The sequence below is a fragment of the Tursiops truncatus genome, chromosome 20, assembly GCF_011762595.2.
Source record: "Tursiops truncatus isolate mTurTru1 chromosome 20, mTurTru1.mat.Y, whole genome shotgun sequence".
Classification (NCBI taxonomy): Eukaryota; Metazoa; Chordata; class Mammalia; order Artiodactyla; family Delphinidae; genus Tursiops; species Tursiops truncatus.
The window spans coordinates 29,213,517-29,236,444 of NC_047053.1; the positions used below are offsets into that span (position 1 = coordinate 29,213,517).

Here is a 22,928-nt window from a genome sequence, read left to right on the forward strand (position 1 = left end):
CAAAGCTCGAAGCCAGCCAAAGAGGGCTGGAAGCAGCCATGCTTCTGCCCCTAGGCAACACACATGGCTTTTTACCGCATCTTGAAGTTTCTAGACAGATGTGTGAAAACTTTTTGTAAGCCATGAACACATACAAATGGCTTTGTTCTTTCCTAGTCTTTCCTGGTGACCTGTGTCCTAGTGTGGAAGTCATACAGAGTCAGGAAATTCTTCCCTTATAATTAACCCAAGTCTCTCTTATTTCCTTCTATTTCCTCTTGTTCTTATTGCAGAGAAGATGGAAGAAATCCCCTTTAATCTTCTTTCCTCTTAGCTAACTGTTCAGTTTTCTTTAAACTGCACCAGGTTCTAATTGTGGAAGTTTTCATCATTTTCATTGTTCTTTATTACCACCCTTCCCACTTTCTCCATATGCTTCCTCAAGGGTGAAATCCAAACAAGATCCAGTATTATTTTGCTTGGGTTTCAGCTCTTTGGAATGGAACCTGTGGTTTACTTTGACCCTGAGTAGCAAACTCTACCAGGCTTTACCATGGATGCAGAAAGGAATGAGAAAGGAAAAGGGACTGCCCTGACTTTCCCCAGCAAAATGTTGAGGTGGGATATTTAGCCAACACCCCAAGGCAGGAGTTTTACAAATCCTCCATTGTATCTCTATCTAATACCTCTGTTACCTTCTCACTGAGATGGTACATAGTATAGCATATAGTACCTTGAGCAAATCCATAGAGACAGAAAGTAAGTTTGTGGTTGCCAGGGACAGGGGAAATGCAAGGTGACTGGTAATGATGCAAGATTTCTTTTGGGGGTGTGAAAATGCTCTGCAATTAGATAGTGGTGTGGTTGCACAATCTTGTGAATGCACCAAGAGCCCCTGAATTGTATACATTAAGGGTGACTTTTGGGACTTCTCTGGTGGTCCAGTGGTTAAGATTCTGAGCTCCCAATGTAGGGGGCCCGGGTTTTATCCCTGGTCAGGGAACTAAGATCCCACATACCGCAGCTAAGCCTGCGCTCCACAGCTACTGAGCCTGTGTGCTCTAGAGCCCGCGTGCCGCAACTAGAGAAGTCTGCATGCTGCAGTGAAGACCCAGCACAGCCAAAATAAATAAATTAATTATTTTTTTAAAAAGGTAACTTTTATGGTAAGGTTCTATCTATCTACCTATCATACCTTGAAGTTTATGGAGTACCTCTTTCATATATAGTATCTCATTTATTTATTATACAAATCTGATGTGAGTGTGAATACTATATTATTGTGCCCATTTTACAGATTAGGAAATTGAGTCTCAGAGAAATTAATTGGCTTGACCAAGTTAGTAACACAGTGAGTATATGGCCAAGCCGGGGCTCAAACTCTGGCAGTCCTGCCTCTTCAAAGCCCATGTAATGAACACTGTACCTATGGATGGCAGGTTGGAGAAGTAAGTACCAGGTGCTTTAAAATACTCATATTATTACAAGTGGAAAGGCTCATGGGGAGCTTCAGTTCCATCCCTACATTTTTATGGATATTGAGTTACAAAGAGTGGAAGAGTGGCCTTATGCCATAATATAGAGAAAGGGGGACACCAAAGTCACTGAAGAAAAGAATTTTGAAGAACCAAATAGATGAGAGTCAACCTTTTCTTCTCTCTTCTCCAGGCTCCTGAAAAGGCCAAAAAGGGAAGGTAGGGAACTGATCTTTTTACTCTGCACTTTTGTTTACCTTGTTTTACTTCTTGTTCTCAACAACTTGGAAAATAGGCATGGTTTCCATCTGCAGATGTAAAAGATGTGGAAGCCGAGAGAGGCTAAATAATTCTCCCAAGGTCAAGCAGCTATTAAGTTGAAGTTGTAAAACCAGGGTTTTATCCTGAATTTCTGAGCCAAGGTGAGATCCTCTTATCATACGAAGATATGCAAGGGCTGGTCTAGCTCCCAGATGTTACAGCTGAGTAGTCAGGTGGGTATCTGCTTCCCTCATCTCTGGGCACTTCCTGGGGCACATACTCGGTTGATGATGGTTGACGTTCCCAGAGAGAGGCGATTGAGAGGCTCTGCTTCATGCTAGGAGGACTTCATGCCTGAGCCTGTTCAAGTGAAGGAGGAGCCCACATGTTTGCTCTGTTGCCACCTTCCCCCCACAAGTATTCATTTTTTTTCAATGGTCCTCCTACTTTTTAAAAGGAATTGCTGCCTTCCAGACTTTCAAAGGGGCCAGAAATCAGTGGTTTGGGCTACTAAACAGGAAACTCAAAGCCCTTTCCGTTCCTTTGAGCTGGCTGGAAGGGCTGGGCCTGGAACTATTACCTTCCTTTAAAGGACAGAAGAAAAGTTTTGTATAATTTAAAAAACAACAACAAGAAAACCTTTTCTGGAGTCCTGAATACCAGCCTTCATTGATATACAACATGGAAGAGAGCTGCCTTGTTGCCTGGCAGTAATGACAGCAAACAAATGTGTCCGACAGTCTGTTTGGGATCTCCTGGTCTGAAATTCTGTTTGCTTCATTCTAATTGCTTCCTTCACTTCCTTTCAGTCTCCCCACCTTGGGTACCACCCTCACTCAAGGGAGCGCCAGACCGTGCCTCTTTGTGCCAGGCTGGGCTGGGGCCCACAGGAGACAGTGACCCAGCCGGGCTATTCTTGTCTCTGTCTCTTTGCAAGATGCCTGTTGTTCTCTGTGAATGTTTTTCTCATCATAAATGTTGGCTTGGCAGGGGCCCAGGGTGGAAGCCACGGTGGAAAAGCTTCCAGAATCCTGCCCCAGAGATTCAGCTGGTCCTGAGTGCCAGGCCGAGGAGACAGGCTCATAGATACTGTCGCTGGGGAGGTACCTCTGTAGGTATTGCCACCGAGACGGCCCTGATTGGGTTCGGCACCCTTTGCAGAGTGTGGACCTCTGCCAGCACTCTCTCTCGAAGAATAGGCCTGGAGGAACCGTGGTGGCCTTGTGAGGCGCCTCTGGGCCTGGCTGGCAACTCTTTTCCTGCCATGTGCCCTCCCCCACCCTACTCTCTAGGAATTCGAATCTGTGTCAGGCCAGAGAAAGTGACTCTCAGGCCCTGCCTGAAACAGATTGGAACCCCCAGAACAGTGACCTCCAAACCTTTAAAATCACATACCCCTACCAGTAAAGTGTTTGAGCATGTATTCCTAATACGTCTACTTACTTATAAATGGTATACATGGGTTACTCTGTAATACCTACATTATAAACAAATATTAGAAAACTTTAATAATTTCTGTAATTTAAAAGGATGGAAGAAAAAATAAAACAATTGTAAATTTGCTTTTAATCTTATTTTATTGAAGGTATATATGATTGAATATGCCCTCTTTTTAGGAAAAAAAAATCTTGGTTTATCACTTTGTGATTCAGTGATTCAGAGGTGTGTCCCTAGGAAAGTATACTTCTATACTTCATTTTAACAGTTGCCCGTAATGAAAACTTCCTTACAAAGGTAGATTCAAATGGAACATTTGCATCCTTGAGCTTACAAAAATCACGATCCCCATTTTCCAACCCACCCACCAGTTATACAAAGGTTTTTGCTGAACTTTGTAGTTTAGAAAAGTACCTTTTAACGAGACTTCAAACTCCTCTGAAGCTCTTTGTTTGGAATACTTTTAAATAGATCAGGAAATTTTTTACAATTCCTAATTGTACAAATATAGGAGTACGGTGTTCAGATATAGGAGAGTTTAGAGATGGCTTATTTTAAAATTTTTATTGGATTTCACCAACAAGAGTGAATTTTACTGTATGTAAATTTAAAAATTAAAAAATCCAATGAGTTTTGACAAATGCATAGACTTATGCACCACTGAAATCAAGGTAAGAAAATTCCAACTCCTGTGTTACCCCTGTGTAGTCACACTTTCCCCTTACCTATAACCTTTGGCAACCAATGATCTTCTTAGCTAAAGCATTTCAGATTCATCCATGTTATGTGTATTAACATAGGTTTTCATTTCGTTTGAGTAATCGAAACTGCCAAACTCTTATCCAAATGGCTGTGCCATTTTGCAATGTCTGAATTCCAGTTGCTACACATTCTTGAGTGCACTTAGTTTTGTCAGTTTAAAAAAATTTTTGGACCATTTTAATGTGTGTATAGTGATATCTCAATTATGTTTTTCAATTCGCATTCCCCTAATGACTAGTGATGTTGAGCATCTTTGCATGGGCCTGTTTCCCATCTGTTTATATTTGGTGAAGTCTGTTCAAATCTCTGCCCATTTTAAAATTGGGTTTCTTGTTTTATTATTGAATTTTGAGAGTTCTTTGTATATTTTAGATACAAGTCCTTTGTTAGACAAGTGATTTGTAGATATTTTCTCCCAGTCTATGGCTTATCTTTTCATTCTCTTAAAAGTGTTTTTCAGAGCAAAAGTTTAAAATTTTGATGAAATTTAGCAGTTTTTTCTTTTATAAATTGTGTTCCTGGTGTAGTATCTAAGAAATGTTTTCTAACGCAAGGTCACAAAGATTTTCTCCTGCATTTTCTTTTGAATATCCTCCATTTTAATTTTTGTACAGGCATATCAATTCTGAACTCCAAAGATCATATAAAATGAAAGCATTGCTAAATACTGTTTAGTGAAACTTTTTTTTTTAAAGATAAACTTAAATAGATAAAATTTCTAGTATTTTCCCCCTACCCTGAAGGATTGTCTGGTGTACCTTCTGGGGAGACTGCTGCCCTGAAAAGCTTTGCAGTGCTGCCTCTCTCCCTGCATTCCCATTGTGCCCAGCAGGTAGCAGGTGATCTGTGAGTCTTTGAGAAGTGAATGTCTTTTCCTGCCATAAATGGTGAAGCTGTGTTACTTCATGTTGTCGTTTTCCAGTCTGCTTTCTTCTAGAATTTGTTTTCCCATAACCACGTTCTTCTAAGCTCTAGCTTGAAGATCTTGATAAAAGTTTCCTCGAGGGTGGCACTCCCAATTATCCATAATGTAGGACCACAGAATTATAAGAGAATATAATTTTGGAGCTGGAAGGAGACTTGGAGGTCAACTAGTCCAAATCCCTTATTAAAATCAAACCAAAAATAAACTCTGGTAAATTCACAGACTGGAATATGACTCAGCAATGAAAAGAGAATGAACTATTGATATATACAGCAACATAGATGAATCTTAAAAGAATTATGCTGTGTGAAAGAAGCCAGGCAAGAAACACTACATGCTGTATGATTTCATTTATTAAAAATTATGGAAAATACAAGCTATAGTGACAGTAGACAGTGTCTGCCTGAGGATGAGTGGGAAGAGAGTGAGGAGAGAAGAGATGGCTGGATTGAGGGACATGAGGAAACTTTTGGGTGTGACAGATAGTCCATAATATTGGTTGTGGTGATGATTTCACAGGTATATGCAGGTATCAAAACTCATCAAATTGTACAATTTAAATATACACACTTTGTTATTGTATGTCAGATATATACCAATAAAGCCATTTAAAGAACAAAAAAAAGGAAATTAGAGGCAATTGACTCATGCAATAAATATTTTATAAATGATGCCAGATTCATGCTATGTGTTGTGGGTTCAGAGAGAGATTGAAGACATGGTTCATGCCTTCAGGGAGCTCACAATCTAGTGAGTGAGTTAGACAGAGAGACAATTTAAATCCAGTATGCTAAGAGCTAAGAAAAAGGAACAGGCAGGGAACAAGAGGAGTCCAGTACGTGGGTACCAATGGGTACCTCTTCCTGGGGAGGTCAGAGAAAGCCTTACGAAAGAGAGGAAGCTGAGCTCAGGCTTAGGATTGGTCAAATGGAGGAGACTCCCCATCTCAGGGAAGATGGTGGTCAGAGTTGGTGAAATGCAAGTTCCAGGAATTGCACGTGGTTCGGCCTGACTAGAGCAAAGGACACAGTGGGGAAGTAGCAAGAGAAGAGACTGCAGAGGTTGGTGGGACCAGATCGTGAAGCTTTTGCTATCCTGGCGCTGCTTGGATGTCTTGTGCTCCAAAGTTGAACTAACAGGTTGGCCAAATATAGGGTCTGTGTTGCTGGGACATTGTCTCATCCAAACACTTGGCATGGACTTCCGGGTTCCAGGTTTCGAGGCTGTGACACTCCTATTCATGCTCAGTGCTAGCCTGGAGCTCTTATGTTCCCCGGGGATGTTTCAAGACCCAAAGGAAAGAGCGCTAGTTTCAGCCTGAGCAGCAGCTGGGGAACATCTGCTTGCTCCTCAGAACTGCACCTGGGAGCCAAGGCTTCTGGTACATTTGTATGTTGGAGGCAACCAACAATCTAGCTTCCCCAAAGGCAGTTTTTCCACAAGTCAAGAATTTTACCTTTCTCTCCGGCTGGCAGCACTGATCCCTAAAGTCCTGTGCTTCTGACAACAGCTGTCTCATGGGCAGTGATCTGTGTCCCGTCTGGTTCTCTCCTACCCTTTGGTCATCTGTTAACCAGTCACCCATAGATTTCTCCAGCCACTGAATAACAGAGGTCATGGGAGAGTCCTTTATTTGTTTGTTTGTTTATTTATTTTAAGAGTGGTCTTAGAGCAGACCAGGATGTTTAATTCAGGGTACAGTTGTCAGGCCACATTAAAAATGCAGGCAGAAATGCAGTACATGGACGGCTCATGTCAGCCAGACGTTTCAGTGTAACCAGAGGAGGAAAACACGGATAGGGCCTGTGTTAATGGAAGTAGATGCCAAGTCGCACGGCAAGCTCTGGCTCCTGTTTCTCCTGTTCCCTGCCATCCTCCAGCCAGAAGAAAGAAGCTCCTCTTTAAGCTGGAAGTGAAAGTGGGATTACTGTTTAATGAGCATTCCTGTGATCTAGAGCTGACGTTGCTTACACCTCAGAAGGAGAGCTTTCGTGCTGCCGTTTGGGAGGATGGTAACTCATCCAGCAGTTAAGATCTCCAAGAAAGCAAGACCAGTGAGAAGTGTGGGTTTGGTGGTTTATTCTTACCTTGGGGATTCTTTGCTGTCTGCAGGGTCAAACCAAGAGGGCAAGCAGAGGTGCTTGTGCTGGTTTCCATGCCCTAGCCGACCTTGAGAGCTGTGGGCAGTACAGGTGGCTGAAATCCAGTGGGTCCAGGAAAGGCCAGTGTGGATTCATGATATTTTCTTACCTGGGCTGGTGAAAACAGTCCGAGCGTGGGCTGACCCGGGCTCTGTAGCTCTGTTTATTCTGCCTTCTCCTCCTCCCACCATGCCATCTGCTAGCTGGAGGGTTAACTGGCTCACTGCTCCCTGTTAGCCGAGTCAGCCCTGCAAGGTCATGACTGTTGTGCTTTGGGGCTGGTTTCCCGAATGGGTGGGTGAAACGGATCTCTAACTATCGATTTGTCTTCTTGCATTTCAGTCGTTCCAAGGAAGTCAAGGACGAGCATACCTCTTTAACTCAGTGTGAGTGTCTCTGAATGGTACATCCATTGTTCGGTGCAAATTTTGAGGGGTGGGGAAAAGCAACGCTCAATGATAATTAAACAATGGAACCTGTCCTCTCTGACACACACACACACACACACACACTCACACACACCCATGGAGCATTATTTACCACAAGCTGTAGCCAGTCATCCTTGGGGACTTTGCTGGGGGGGGGGGGCATCATCTTTGGCTAAAAATAATATAGTCACTACCCCCAGTAAGTACAGAGGGCTGTAGTCTCCTAGGGAAGAAGCTGAAGTGCTTCTGAGAGCTTCAACATGGGAGGTCTCATAACTAGACCTGAGATGTGTCTCTGGGGAAGAGAAGGAGGGTGAACAGAGGACCCAGGATCTGCTGGAGGACTAAGGTTGGAGGAGCCTTCATATAGTGGAGTTAGTGAAGAGCCTTCATCCCCTCCTACAGATGCACAGTCTGCCACAGCCCTCAGCATTGCTTACAGCTTTCTCTAGGAAAGCAAGCCTGATGAACTGTGATAATGGAGATCTAGCGTGTTCAGTCTAAAATAATAGGTGCTCTGTGAAGGAGTCTATGTATTTGATAGATGGGGCTCACCCATCCTTGTGATCAGGACAGGACTGTGCCGTCATGATTGACATCTCTGGCTGCAATCAGTCCTCAGGAAGCTCTGAGGACCTGTGCTCATGGCTGTGGACTTCAGTGTGGTTGTCAGTTTGTCCCCTTAAATCACAAGGCTAAAAGCATGTGTTAGAAAAATCCTGAGCAAAGTCTCAACCATAAAGACTTCTTTTAGTAGACTCATTGAATCAGAACTTGCAGATCTGAAATGCATCTCAACGGAGACGTTTGCATGTGGCTACCTTTTCGGAGGTTATTCCTGGTTTCAGTTAGAGACGATGCTCTTCTCAGTGTTGGCTTCCCTTCAGGCAGCTGTACTCAGTTTTTTGCTGGGAGTCCAGCTTGAACAACTGATGGTGAGCACGTGCCTGACGCCCCACTCTCTCTCTCTGTCCCTTGGCACAGAGTTAACGTGGGCTGCGGGCCGGCAGAAGAGCGCGTGTTGCTAACAGGACTGCACGCCGTCGCAGACATTTACTGTGAAAACTGCAAAACCACTCTGGGCTGGAAATATGTAAGTACCAAAGAGTCTGACTGGTGGAGAGAGGGCCATGAAGGAACTAGCTGAGAGCCGCACATTAGAAGAATGTTTTCTTCTACCTGCCTCCCGTGGCCTTGTGGGATTATCTTTGACCAGGATGGGAAACTGAGCTCAAAGAGCAGTTCCTGGCACACTTCTCTTTGCCACACTCATCCCCTTTTCACTGACAGTCCACCCCTCCTACTCCTTTCTTCACCTGCTCCTGATACACGTGCACGCACGCACACACACACACACACACACACACACACACACACACACACCCTCTCTAATTAATAATAATAATAGTAATAATAACAATGGCACATAACATTTCCTGACAACTTACTGTGTTCCAGACGTACATTATTTTATTTACTCTTCACAGAATCCTTAGAGGATAAGGATTTACCCATTTTAATCCCTAGTTTATGGGTGACGAAACTGAGGCTTAGGGAGGTTAATAGTATGTCCAGTGTTGTCTAGCCATTACATGGCCAAACGAGGATAGGAGTCCAGGTGGTGGTCCGACTGCAGAGCCCATGTTCTTTGATGCTCCAGTAAATGTCCCCAAAACATCTCTTAGGTCCCAGACCCTGTGCTAGGCATCATCAAATATTGTGTTAATTAATGTCCACTGTCAGATATAGTCATGGCTGGACTTGCCCAACTGGACATTTACTCCTGCACTGTTTAACTCAATAGATATTTTTAACATCTCCTTGGTACCTAGGAGAGTAGGCAGTCCCTTGCCAGGGTGAGAGGAGGTATATGTGTTCAGTGAAAGTCAACCTGTATTATTGTTATTATTATTATTGGCAGATCTTTTCACAGTGCTTTTCTCTGCCCTCTCTCTCATTGTGGGAATATTGAAAAATGAGTCTTCCTGTTTCTGGGAGGGCAATTTATGCCATGTAAAATGCCTCAAATCCCCTGTCCTGTCAGTTGCAGAGCATCAGTGTGGGGCTGGCTCATAGGACAGCCCACAGGAGTAGTCAGAACCGCCCACAGAGTGTTGAAGTTGCATCAGTGTAGGTTTGTTGACTGCAGTAAATGCCCCGCTCTGCAGGACTTTGATAGTGAGGGAGCTCGTGCATACGTGGGAGCAGGGAGCATAGGGGAAATCTCTGTGCCTCGTGCTCCTTTTTGTGATGAACCTAAAACTGCTCTAAAAATATGAGTGTATGTGAAAAAAGATGTTGAGCCAAAGAAGCCAGACGTGAAAGTATGATTCCATTTAAATAAAGTTCAAAAATGTGCAGATCTTGGGGAGTTACCTGGTGGCCTAGTGGTTAGGATTCCGGGCTTTCACTGCTGTGGCCCGGGTTCAGTCCCTGGGTGGGGAACTGAGATCCCACAAGCTCCGTGGCTTGGCCAAAAAAAAAAAAAAAAAAAAGTGCAGACCTAAAAAACTGCTGCAGGTGGAGTCTGCAGTGCAGCAGCATGGCCTTTAGATTCCATCTTTTCATGTCTTCCTTGAAACGTTCAGAATGAGAATGAAAAAACCTGGACACTGTGTTTCATGATGCCAAGAAGGTTTAACCACAGCTTCCTACGGGAGAAACTGGCCTTGGCCCTTCTCCCCCTGTATGGCCACTGGTCCCCTCTGAGTGATCTGGGGGCCACAGGTCTGGTTTTGATTATCCAAAAGTGTTCTGCTGCTTGTTTCCCAGCTTCTTGGCTGTCTTATTCCTTGAACATGTGCTGGATTTATATACAGAAGATAAATCTCACTTGGTTGGTTTTGCTCCTTTCTTCAGGTAAAATGATTCAGTCCTTTGACAAAGCTTTATTAAGAACCTCTGTGCTGGATACAAAAGTGAATGAGATCTAGTTCTTGCCCTCAGGGTGTTTATAGTCATGATACCAAGGGGGAAAACCACAGGTGAAGTTACAACAGCTGGACAGGACAGCAGAGGAACATCCATCTCCCCAGACATTCATTGATCACCTCTCACATGCCAGGCCCAGTGCTCCAACCTTTCATTCGATTATTCCTTCCAACCCTTATAATAACCCTGTGAAGTACTTGTAATTATCCCAATTTTGTAAACAGAAAGTTTATAATTTTGTAAATTGTAAAAGGAAGTCAGATGCTTAAATGATGCTTCTGATGCTAGGAAGCAGTAGACATGGGGTTTAGGGGGGATGTTTGTTTCAATTCCAGATCTAGTGCTGTCTACTGGAATCCAGTTGTGACATTTTGTAAGTGCCCTGTGGCTTGGGGGGTGTTGACTTTTTTCTTTCTTTTTTTTTTGTTTAATAGGGACACACTGTCACTCTGCTAGTTTTGTTTTTTCCTCCTCTCTATCCTGAATACACTACTGTAGAACAATAGGTCCTATTCCCAAACCACATTCCTCTGGTTGTGTACACATCACACACACACACACACACACACACACACACACACACAAACGGAGCTGGGGAATAATGAGGTGTCAGGGAAATTACTGCTGAGCCCACAGCTCTTGTATGTGTGTGGTGTGTTTGCACTTTCTCTCGGTGCCCCTCCCCTCTCCGCTATGTGGAATGATTCCTCTCTCAACAAGAGGCTCGAGTCTGAACTCTTGTTCTGAGACCCAGAGCCCCTGAGCTCTAGAACAGAAGATACAGTCCATACAAATGCTGCCCGGAATCTATCGACAGTAGGATTTATTTAACTCCTTCCTAATTTAGGGACTCGGGAGGGAGAGCTGATGTCCACTGCTCTGCACAATGAGCTTTGCCATCTGATGACCCTGGTACCCAGTGTTTTTCAGATGATATACCAAGATGGTTTTTTGTATCTGTGTCTGCAAATAGAATGTCACCTTGACCCTACACCTATGCAGGACTTATTTCTGTGGGGCTTATTAGCTGGGAGAGCCTGCAGTGCTGTAAGTTTCAGCTGGTAACCTCCCAGCTGGTTTGCATTGGGTTTGCCCTTCTCTGGAGGCCTGGCAGCTGGGTAGGGCTCAAGGGCTGCCAGGTCGTTCAGCCTGGAGTTCATACAGCTCCTTTTTCCCTGGAGAAAAGCAATGATGGAAAAACAAACTTAACACATCTGACATGGAAATAGCAAGATAAGAAATAAAAGAGAGACCTGTTTGGCCTCACAATCTATTTTGTTTCTGTCCCTGAATGTCTTTTCTCTAAGCCTAACAAGCACAGTTTAAAATAATGACACAGTGGGAATTCCCTGGCAGTCCAGTGTTTAGGACTCCGGGCTTTCACTGCCGAGGGCTCGAGTTTAATCTCTGGTCGGGGAACTAAGATCCCAGAAGCCACACAGACCGGCCAAAAAATAATAATAAAATAAAATAATGACACAGAAACTTTATGGATACCTCCATAGGGCAGATTTCTGGTAAACATCAGAAACCAAGTGCCCCTAAGATTTTATACACACACACACACACACGCACACTCACACGCGCGCACACACACACACACATACAGATGGATCTATCAATGAACAAAACATGAAGTTTATCTTGCGGTAGTGGGAGACAGACAAAACACAAAATAGATATGCAAGTTATACTGCATGTTTGAATGTGGTAAGTGCTGTGGAGAAAAATAAAGCAGGAAAAGAGGGGGGTGGGGAGGGATTGCTGCCTGGGAAGTTGTGATTTTTGGTAAAGACCTTACTGAGATGGTGACGTTTGGCCAGAGACTTGAATGAGCAAAGATCCTGAAGAAACGCTATTGCAAATACTGAGAAAATATTTAGAATGTTTAAATTCAGAACACTTAAATTTAAAAATATTTAAATTCTATTGTAAATACTGAGAAAGCCCTGCTGATGCCTAGTGCTGCAGTTAAGCCACGGGGACATAGTGTGCTGAGTGGTAGGAATTCTCAGTGAGTCTGGGTGACGCCAGAGCCGGACTTCAGTGGTCCTGATACCTGTCGTTGGCCCCGCCTTGGTTCCTATGCTCCCAAAAGTCATCTGCTTGTCTTTGGTCACTCAGTGTCTTTTCTCTTCCTTTGTGTTTCCTAGGAACATGCCTTTGAAAGCAGCCAGAAATATAAAGAAGGCAAATACATCATTGAGCTAGCACACATGATCAAGGACAATGGCTGGGACTGATTGGAGAGCATCTACCCAACCCAGTGTCCACGTGAATGCCATCCAACCGAACATTCTACCCAAGCGTGAGAGAGTGACTGAACACTTGGTTCCATCCATTTAGGGGCCTTGCCATCTGGGGCATTCTCCCACCCTGCCACCATCTTTCTGGTGACCAGCCTCTAAATTGCTGTCTCTCTGTCTCTTTGCTTTGTATCTGTTTGTGAGTTGATCCTGGCTTCTCTCTCTGTTCTAGTGTTGGCTGAAAGCAAAACAACAAAAGGAACAGATGCCTGCCCGCATGGCGGCAGCCCACTTTGATAAAGGGCCCAGGGCCCTTGAAGAGCTGCCTGATGGCCTCTTGTCAGGAGAACAGTGGCACAGCACAGGGGTGTGAGGAAGAGGGGAACCAGGAGGGTCCCGGGTGGGTAGGGGACGGGAGGGTAGAGGTAGGAACAAACTTGTGCTGCTCCTGGAGACCTGGGAACTTAGGCTTGAAATAATCGACTTGTCTAAAAGGACAAAGAGAAAAAAAAATACCTCATGACTGCATTCTCTCTGATCAGAAGCTTCTGTTCCTGACACCAAATGTGCCAGGTTAGCAAATGAGCACAAGAAGTGGCCCTTATTCTAGCTGGCGGGGCAGGGGCCGGCCTGGTTCCCCTGGGCCGAGCTGGGGGGTGTCCTGGCAGCAATGAGGGACTCGGGAAAAGCCCACATGGTTTTGATGACTCTGATGCCTCACTGCTCCTCTGGGTAATCATCTTTGCCTCTTCAGCCACTGTAGGTGACAGGAGAGGGGACTGCCATTTGCAATGGGTGCAAGATCCAAACGTCCCAAAGGCTTTGACCAGCAACCGAGTAAAATCAGTGATTGAGGGTAACAGGGAACAAAGGGGGATGCAGTTTAGGTGCTCCTGCAGAAATGGCTCTGATACTGGGCCAGAGAAAATAAAAAGTAGAACCAGTTAGCAGTTCTGACTGACCTTTTTTTCTGAACCTTAGTAAGAGAAGAGCATTGTGGCAAGGAAGGGAGGGTGGGGCGGGGCAGTGCCGGGAATAGTTTAGGTTTGAACCATAACAGGTTAAGTGCATCTTCTTCTTTGGTATGCAGTGGCTTCACTGAGATCAGCAATTCTTTGTACGCAGAGTTTTGGGTGTTTATCTCCAGTTCTATCATTGTAGATCCTGGAAAACAAAGTCCCAAGGCTTCGAGCTTAGTGATAACCTGGCCGGTAGATTCCTCATGCCCCTAGCTGTTCTCTTTTACTTGCGTGTGTTGTGTGGAGACAAATCTGTCAATGTGATCCAGCGATGGGAAGGTCTCAGATTTGATGTCAAACGGCAAGTTATAAATTCCAGTATTACACCCCACTCCCCGCCTCCCCATCCAAAGTTCATTATATTAGGGAAGTGGAGAACAAATCCCTGTAAGGCTCTTGAGAGAGAGAGGAGTTTGTTACGTTTAATCAACACTGTGAAGTCTGTTCTACAGCAATTTAGCCAGTACACGGTGCATGACCGAAACTCATTTAACTGAGTTAATTTCATTGCTTAGACTGAAAATATTATTATTGCTAAGATATGTGTAGGTTATGTTAGGTAATTCTCAGCATCTCATTCCCCAAGTAGGCTGATCCCATAGGAAAATTCACCTTAAAAGTCACAAAAGAGTGAGTTCATGGAGATGAGAACCTGTAAAATTCTTAACGAAGATTACAGCGGCCAACCCAGGACATTTTCAGAACTGAGCCAAATTCCCAGAGGGGGCGAGTCTGTTGTGGAAATGCCATTTTGAGTCTCTGTGTGCTGACTGTGGAACGAGGGGCTGAGATGGGTGTGGTCCTGCCCAGCCACACGTTTAGCGGCAGACAGCTTCTGTAAGACAAAGAAGATTCTTAAAAATCGAATTTTGTTCCCGAAGGCTTCTTGCCCACATCTTTTGGTGCTTTTAGTAGCCTGGGAGATTAAGTTGTTCTCTCCACGTTACTAAAAAGCAGACTGAGGTTCAGAAGAAGTCTTTTCATTTCCGATCCCAGAGAAATAGTTCCTCTGGCTCCCAGGCCCCAGATCTCAATTAAAAAAAAAAATTCAACTTTCACATTCCTAAGCTGGCTTGCCAGCATAGAAATCATAGATTCCCCTCCCCATCCCTGCTGAAGGGATAACAAAATCATTTCTGTATTTTTAGTAGCCCCTTGACTCAGGAAACGTCCTGGCTATTGATAATCCTTTCCATAAAAAGAAGACGGTATGGGGGGTTGGGGAGGACATGAGTAGGTGTGTAAGAACGGAGCGTGGTGATATAGAAACTGGACATGAGGTCCCCTAGAATTTTCAAGGGGCAGAGGAGACTGATGTGCCACTGTGTCTGTGGGGATGGGGCCTCTGACTCTTACACAGATCAGAGCAGGCTCCAGTTAGACCCCGGTTCTGGTATTTTTTTCAATTACTATCCGTTGAGCATCCAATGGGCGCACGGCACTGTACTTGGTGCCAGAGATCTGAGCAGAATGTTGCAACAGGGGAAGAAAACCCAACTCGTTAGGCTTTCCCTTTGTGTCAACCAAAAGTACTTCTTATAACTTTAGCTTCATTCATGCTTGTCTATCTACCGTCTATAGTATTGGAGAGACCGCAGCTGAGCGATGGAGATGCGTCAACTCAAGGCCTCAGTCAGTTCCTTTCTTAGTTTCCTCACCAAATTATTGACTCAGAGCATAACCAAAGACCTCATCCATTCACCCCTGGGAGGTTCGGGGAATTGGAGTTCAATGATAAAGCTAGGGTGGGGTGCAGGGAGTAGGGAAGGGGAGAAGAAGTGAGAAGGGAAAAGGTATAAAACCTTTTATTTATACTGAGGTTCAGAAGAAGTTTTATACCTCAGCCAGCAGCTGCCTTCATTTTCAACCGAAGTCCAACCGGCAGACTCTAGTTCCGTCTCCCCTGTACCTCCCTAGGTCATATGGCCTCCGCGGTCCTGGATTACACCCAGCCTGCCGGGAGGGATGTTAGTCTCGGGCTGCCGATGTCCACCGATCGTCAGCTGGGCCTGCCTGAGTGCTCCCCCGATTCCCCAGACAGCAGAGTAAATCTTTACTGGTGGATCAGTGTGTAAAAGAGAGGTGTCCCCTTGACAAAAAGATTTTCAAGTGGATATATAAGAAACAGTTGCTTGTGAAATATACTTTTGTAAATAATATTTAATTTTTTAAATAATATATTTGGTGCTGTTTTCTCAGATCCCCTGAGAGCACTTTTTATTTTCATTTTTAAATGCTGTGGTTTCCTCTGCATTTCTTGAAGTATATCTTAAGGGAAACAGTGATCACCAATATACTCTTAAAAAAGAAAAAAGAAAAAAAAAGATCTCCATCACTTTAGTCTGGACGGAGGCAATAAAGCAATGCCTCTCTGCATTTCTTCCCAAAGGAACAGACTCTGCAGTACATTACCAAGTTGAGAATTGAAATATTTTGTTGCACCACTATTGGCTAGAAAAGAAAATAGATAAAATCAAATAAATTTAGTAACAAATTAGAGTGATTCCTCTTGTTGGAAGAATTTCCAACAGTTTGGAGTCTCGGAGTCTTGTTTTTACTTTGTGTGTGTGTGTGTGTGTGTGTGTGTGTGTGTGTGTGTGTAAAGCACTTTGGATTGTGCCTCCTGTTTTCGTTTTTATTGGGGACACTGTACCTACAGTTTACACCTTGGGCACATAAGATTTTTCTTCTCTTTTTCTCTGGTGGTTTTGTTTCTGAGCGGACCAACAGCACAGCCCTCGAGGACTTTGTTTTCCTGAGCATGGAGCTGTTGCCTGTTTGCTCCTTTGTCTTTCTTTGTGTGCTCAACTTTTACAGACTGTAAAGGAAATCTGTTGTTGTGAAGATCAAGCAGAGTCAAAGCTGTGTTTCTCACTGAGATGTGAGTGTATTCATCATGAACCCAGGGCTCCAGCTGTTGTGGAAGCCACATCATGTTAAACATTAAACTGGTTTGGGTAGAAAGAACGTCAATAAAATAATACACATACCTTGGAGGTAAACACCTTTTTTTTTTTTTTTTTAAGGTCAGATTGCCTCAGGTTCAGTAAGAGGCTGGGAAATCAAATCTTGAACACAATCATCTTACATATTTTAAAAAAAGAGTCTGCTCAAATGAGAAAACATGCTAGTGGTCTAGTTCAAGGAAAGAGATATTTAATATTTAAAAATAAAATACAGTCGTGAAATTGGCCAGCAGTGAAAGGTAAAGCCAAGAAGAAACAAGCTGTTCTCATATTACCAAATTCTGTCTGTCCCTGTGTTTTTGTATAACATTTTGGTGAAAGTGAGAGTCAGTTCCCTTTTCCAACCTGCAGAGACTATCTTTCAATACAGACTCTATTTATGCTTGTGTTTACAAACTGTATTTGTTGGGTTTGGGTTTTGTTTTTCTTTCTTTTTTTTTTTTTAATTAAAAATTTTTTTTCAGTGGCATTTTCAGGTCACTTTGCTTCAATAACAAAGATAATTATTTTCAAGTAATTTGTCTTCACCTTTTCCTGTATTTGTACATAGTGATTCAATATTAGAGAAAAGTGCATTGTTTCTGTCATATTTCCAATCTGTGTTGGTGCTCATTTGAGAAAATAAAGTTTTCAAATATTACTTCTCTGGAGGGCTCATCTGTCTTAATTGACCCAGCATGTTTTATCTTGACATTTAACATTTAAAGTAACTGACAGACCTTTAGGTGGTCATCTGTCTAACCCTATTCACAGATCTGTCAACTGAGGCCCTGAGGGGTTATTTTCCCTAAGGACACTTGGCTGATTGATGAATACAAATCAGGTCTTCTGTTTATCTACAAACATTTCTCCTGGCTTTGGAGATCAGAAAAGCAGAAATGTATCATTTCTGTCTACTAAGCCCCGTATTCTTAGACTCTGCAAGCTTTTCTGTTAATATCAATTTTCTTTAGAGATAGAAATACATTAGGTGAAGGGGAAAAAAAGTAAAACAACAAAATAATGTCAAAAAGAGGCAACATTATCTCTGAATGGTTGGCTAACAAAGGGAGATACATATTCACAGTTATAATATATGGAAAATGAAGTCTTCTCACTCACTGGACAAATATTAAACATCTGTTAGGTTCTAGCCACTGAGTAAGGCAATTCGACCATCCTAATGAAGCAGCTGTTTTTTTCCCCAAGTACCTTTCCTCCAGTCTCGTCCATAGGTACACACAACCTTGCATAGCCAGTCATTATAAGTACAGTTTTAACAAGGCTAAACATATTTGCCTAGACATCATCAATTTATACTATATATATATTTTTTTAAATTTTATTTATTTATTTATTCATTTATTTTTGGCTGTGTTGGGTCTTCGTTTCCGTGCGTGGGCTTTCTCTAGTTGCGGCGAGCGGGGTCGCGGCCTCTCTTGTTGCAGAGCACAAGCTCCAGACGCGCTGGCTCAGAAGTTGTGGCTCACGGGCCCAGTTGCTCCGTGGCATGTGGGATCCTCCCAGACCAGGGCTCGAACCCGTGTCCCCTGCATTGGCAGGCAGATTCTCAACCACTGCGCCACCAGGGAAGCCCTATACTATATTTTAAAGCACTTTTTCAAAAGCTTGCATCCATAACTTATAGCGTTCCCACCTTGTGCAGGCAACCAAAGTAGCAAAGAGGATATTAAAGCCACACGAGTGTATGTGTTTGTGAGTTTTCACATTGGTGATAATACTTGAAAAGCCTATTCCCTATAAAATAGGAAATAACTTCTCTACTTCCCTAGACTTTTTACTTACCTATTCTGGGCCCAGCTACAGTTAACTTTTATTTGTCCTTGAGTGCATTATCTTATTCCTGTGACCTGTTTTGCTTCAATGCCTATGTCTGTTATCATTTCATTCTTGTTTGCCTTTGGCAGGCAGGGAGGAGAGAAAAGATAACATGTGCAGGAGACAACCAGTCTCAAACCAGCAGCCCTTGGATCCTCTCACCTTTCCAAGCTCTCATAGCCCACAGTGGCTGTCCAGGAGATCACGCTGGAAGAAAGGGAGGGGAGAGCAAAGATGCTCATGGAGTGCTTGGTGTGCATGAGACCCTGTGTTGGGTGCTTTGCTTCCGTGACCTCACGTAGGATCTTCACAATGAGGTACTTACTTCCTCGTATCATTCTAGGAGTCCTTCCCACCCTGTGGGAAAACAGTGACAAATGCTGATCGTCCTCATTTTGTAGATGACAGAATTGAGGTTTGCTAGTGACAGGATCAGGAATCGTAGTCCGTGGGACTTCACAGCCCTATGTTCTTTGTTCTTTCCCTACGCCATGTTCCAAATTTCAGCCTCTCTCTTCTCCAGCCTCTTCTTTCTTTTTTTTTTTTTGGGCCGCGCCATGTGGCATGCAGGATTGCATGCAGACTAGGGATTGAACCCATGCCCCTTACAGTGGAAGCGTGGAGTCGTAACCACTGGACCGCCAGGGGATTCCTCTCTAGCCTTAATTCTAGTGTGGCTTCACAAGGCACTTTCCCAGTACTGATGAACCTATTTGCAGGGCGGGAAAAGAGACAGACGTAGAGAACAGACTTGTGGACCCGGGAGCGGGGAAGGCGGGGGTGGGGGGGGATGAATTGAGAGAGTAGCATTGACATATATACGCTACCTTGTGTAAAATAGATGGCTGGTGGGAAGCTGCTGTATAGCACAGGGAGCTCAGCTCTGTGCTCTCTGATGACCAGAGGGGTGGGATAGGAGGAGTGGGAGGGAGTCTCAAGAGAGAGGGGTTATATGTATACGTGTAGCTGATTCACTTCGTTGTACAGCAGAAACTAACACAACGTTGTATGTAAAGGAATTATACTCCAGAAAAAAAAAAAGACACTTTCCCAGTCTGCCCACCATGACTGCCTAATAAATAGGGTTCAGGGAATGCAAATTAGAAAATTAAACAAAACCACAAAGGTCAATGCTACCTACAAAGTATTGTGTATTCCACAGCTGAATATAAGCAGGGCTTTGTTGTTTTTTAATACTCGGTAATGGATTACATATGTAATCCTTGGCCCCTTGATTAATAGTAGGTACTTAATAAGTGCTTGGTGAACACTGAATTAATGTGGAGACTTAACAGGTTAAGAAAAAAGTCTCTTTAACATGTTAGTTTCCCTAAGAGAAGAATGGAGAAGAGGTTAGCATTAAATATTACATAAAGTAAATGGTTACACCATGAGCAATCAGTTTACTAATTTGCATTTATTTATTCAGCAAGTACTTTGGGGGCATCTATTATGTGCCTAGTCTAGTCAGGAAACTAACCCCAGGGAGCAGAAAAGCAGGGGTACTGATTGTGCGGAGTGAGAACAAAGGATTATGCATGGCTCTCCCTACTGTTGGCCGAATATCTAGCCACATGGACCACGACCCTCAGGCAGCTGTTTCCTGCAGAAGCAATTGCTCATAAATCCTTTAATCTGAACCCAATAATAGTGTACCAGAGCAGGGCACAGGGCAAGCCCTGGAATTAGAACACGTGGTTTCAAATACTGGTTTCCCTTAATAAAAAGGTAATCTATGGAAAGGGCTAGCCCAGTGCCTGGTAAAGAGTCAATGATAATAAAATGATTGTTATCATTATGAATTGCTCAAGTCTGTTTTGTATTTGGAGTGGGATAAAGAAGACTATTGTATTTTGCTCTTTATGTATATTTTTTGTTGAATTTCAAAACAATCCCACGAAGCATCCCCATTTTACAGAGGAAGAAACTGAGGTTCAGAGAGCATAAATAACATGTCCATGGAAGAGTTGGGATTTTTTTTTTAACTCTGATTCTGAAGCCCACACCATATCTGTGTCCCCAGCCTGCTGTTCAGGAAAAACGAATAACTACCAAATAGGAAACTTTCTGGCAGATCTGACTAAGCACACACCCAAAATGTCATGGCTATTTTGCTCTCTCATATTTTATTCTTTTTTCATGAAATGGAAACCCTGGCTTTTCCACTGGAAGCCAAGAGCTTAGAACCGAGGAAGAGTTGTTGTATTATACCTTTATTTTACAGGATTTCATGGCTGTTGATTGCAGCACTATTATTTTTCATTTCTTTTGAGGGGAAAAAAAAGTGTTACTTTCAGTTGTTCAGACTGATTTAAAAGACAGAAACCCAAAAACTTACCCACGCAGAAGTGAGTAAAGTATCCTAACACATGGCATTTCTATGGGGCCATTGGGGGTGATGCTCCAGGCCAGCTTGAACAAGCCAAGATTAAAAGTTCATGTTGCAGGAAGATTCTTCTAATTCCCAACTGTTGTAGGATCGTTTTTTTATGAGAGACAGAATGGCTAGAGAAGCTGAATTTTTCAAGGCATGAGCAAATTATTTGAAAGCTATGACAGAACTAGCGAGTTATATTTACTTTGAATTAAAATCATGTTAATGATTTATCCCAAGCTCAGGTATTAGCAAGGTCAGATAGAAAGAAGGTTACTTTGGAGTTGGACGGATGGGGGTTTGAAGCCTGACTGCATGCTTATCCATTGATCACTCTGAGGAAGTCACTGCAATTCTCAGGACTAGTTTCCATCATTTGTAAATTGGGGGTACCAGCAACGATGCATAAGTTACTGTGAGGATCAGATAGCAGCCATAAAGGGCCCAGCACATTGCCCAGACCAAATAGGGCTTAACATGTGTCACTTGTCCTTTTTTATTTGCTGAGTGATTGGAACTCACTGTTATGGGCACTACTAGCACATAGGATATTTAGGACCCAATTGTCATCCCTCCACAAAGGAGGCTGACACCCAGGGAAGTTAAGAAACCAGCACTTGGTCACGGGCCTGGTAAGTTTCCAGAACTGGAACTGAAACCCAGGGCACCTAGGCAATCAGATGAGTGGTCCCTGCACCACGCTGCTTTTATTTTATTGCTTTTATTCTGAGAGAAGAGTGTGTACTTTTATGGGAAAGAAAAAAAAAAAGGGTGTCAGCTAGAAAAACATCCTTGCATTTTAGGATCCTGTTTGAAATGTTTGTAGTAACCATCCTTGGGTCGTCTTCAATAAAGCAAAATTTGCTCATTATCCTTACACCCTGGACTGATGTGCTAGCCACTTGTGGGAGAAGAAGCAGGATGTTCTCAGATGAGCTCACCTCCCTAGCCTCCCTGGACTGCCTGCCTCCGATTCTGAGCCACTTCTCCAAAGCGCGGCCACACAAGCACAGCAACCAAGCAGCTGAGTCAGGGATGTTTTATTTATGGCTTTAATAATGAAATCTCTTGGGAAAACTTTGGTTTCCCATTCCCAGAAGCAAAAATTCATCTACAGAATGTTCTTGAAATTTATTACTGTTTATGTTTTTTGTGTGTGTGTGTCTACCATAGTCTTTGAGCCACCTTAGTAGTGTTTAAAACATCCCTTCACAAAAGAAGGATAATTTGAGCTGATGTTCATTGGGCTGGTATGTTCTGAACCAAGCCAGCACAGTGTCAGAAATTGAGAATAGGGGTTGATCACTCTGCTGATGACACAGTCCTATATTGAACATGGTATTTATTACCAAAACTGCCATGAGTCCAACAGGGGCTTGTTTTAGCTTTGTCCAGTTCCCAGACCCTTATTTCCATGGCCATTGGAAGAATAGCACCCCCATCTCCTGGAGGCACTCAGGCTTGAAGTCGTTTCCATGGTGACGAGACATACCCAGGGCTCAGGTTTCATTTCGTGTATATATCTCAACAACATTATAAAGAAAGTACCAGCGAGAATGTCAGCCACATGAGGGAGGCAGGTTGAGGAAAGGGAAAGCCACTAACCTTCTGGGGCCCTGGCTATAGGAGGGAGCTCTGGGAGTTTCTGCCTAACCAGGGGGAGTTGGGTAGTCATCTTGCAAAGAAAAGGTCAGTTACCACTGACATAACTGGTTTGGACCTGTTGTGTCCAATGTATCAGATATTTCATCTTGCCTTGGGTAGAGCTAGATTCAGCCTGAGGGAGACTTACCTGAAAAAGCAGATAAGGCAGACAGAACTCAACAGGGGAATTCCTGGAGAGATCTTTTCTGCCTGTGGGCATGAGACTACCAGGCACTTGGGGATTAAAAAGCAGGCTTCCAGGCTTTAGTTAGCTGTGTGACCTTGGATAGGTTGGTTACCTTTTGAGGCTCAGCTGACTCATCTGTAAAAGAGGGTTATTGTAAGGACTAAGTGAGATGATGTACATTAAGTGCCCGGCACCCCAGAGCTGAAGAAATGTTGGTTATTGTTGCTTAAATAGTGGTAAAGGCAAAGCACGGATGTGTGCTATTCAAAGTGGAAAAGTGTATGTGCACCAATAGTCAAATGACAAGGATTATTAGTAGGCTGGTTTATAATTAT

General features: G+C 43.4%; 1 protein-coding gene across 4 annotated transcripts in view; it reads left to right on the forward strand.

The window, feature by feature from the left end:
* Nucleotides 1–22,928, forward strand: part of YPEL2 (yippee like 2) — a 90,684-nt gene that overhangs the window by 45,518 nt on the left and 22,238 nt on the right. For 3 of the 4 annotated variants that reach the window (XR_012328662.1, XM_073797848.1, XM_073797847.1), the window contains 2 exons: nucleotides 7,323–7,366; nucleotides 8,393–8,501. Coding sequence is in view for 3 of the 4 variants with exons in the window: in XM_073797848.1 (XP_073653949.1) it covers nucleotides 7,323–7,366; nucleotides 8,393–8,501 (153 nt within the window). In the remaining variant the exon portion in view is untranslated. Of the gene's footprint in view, nucleotides 1–7,322; nucleotides 7,367–8,392; nucleotides 8,502–12,492; nucleotides 15,267–22,928 lie in introns of those variants that run through there. The other variant, XM_019945499.3, reaches the window with a different exon arrangement.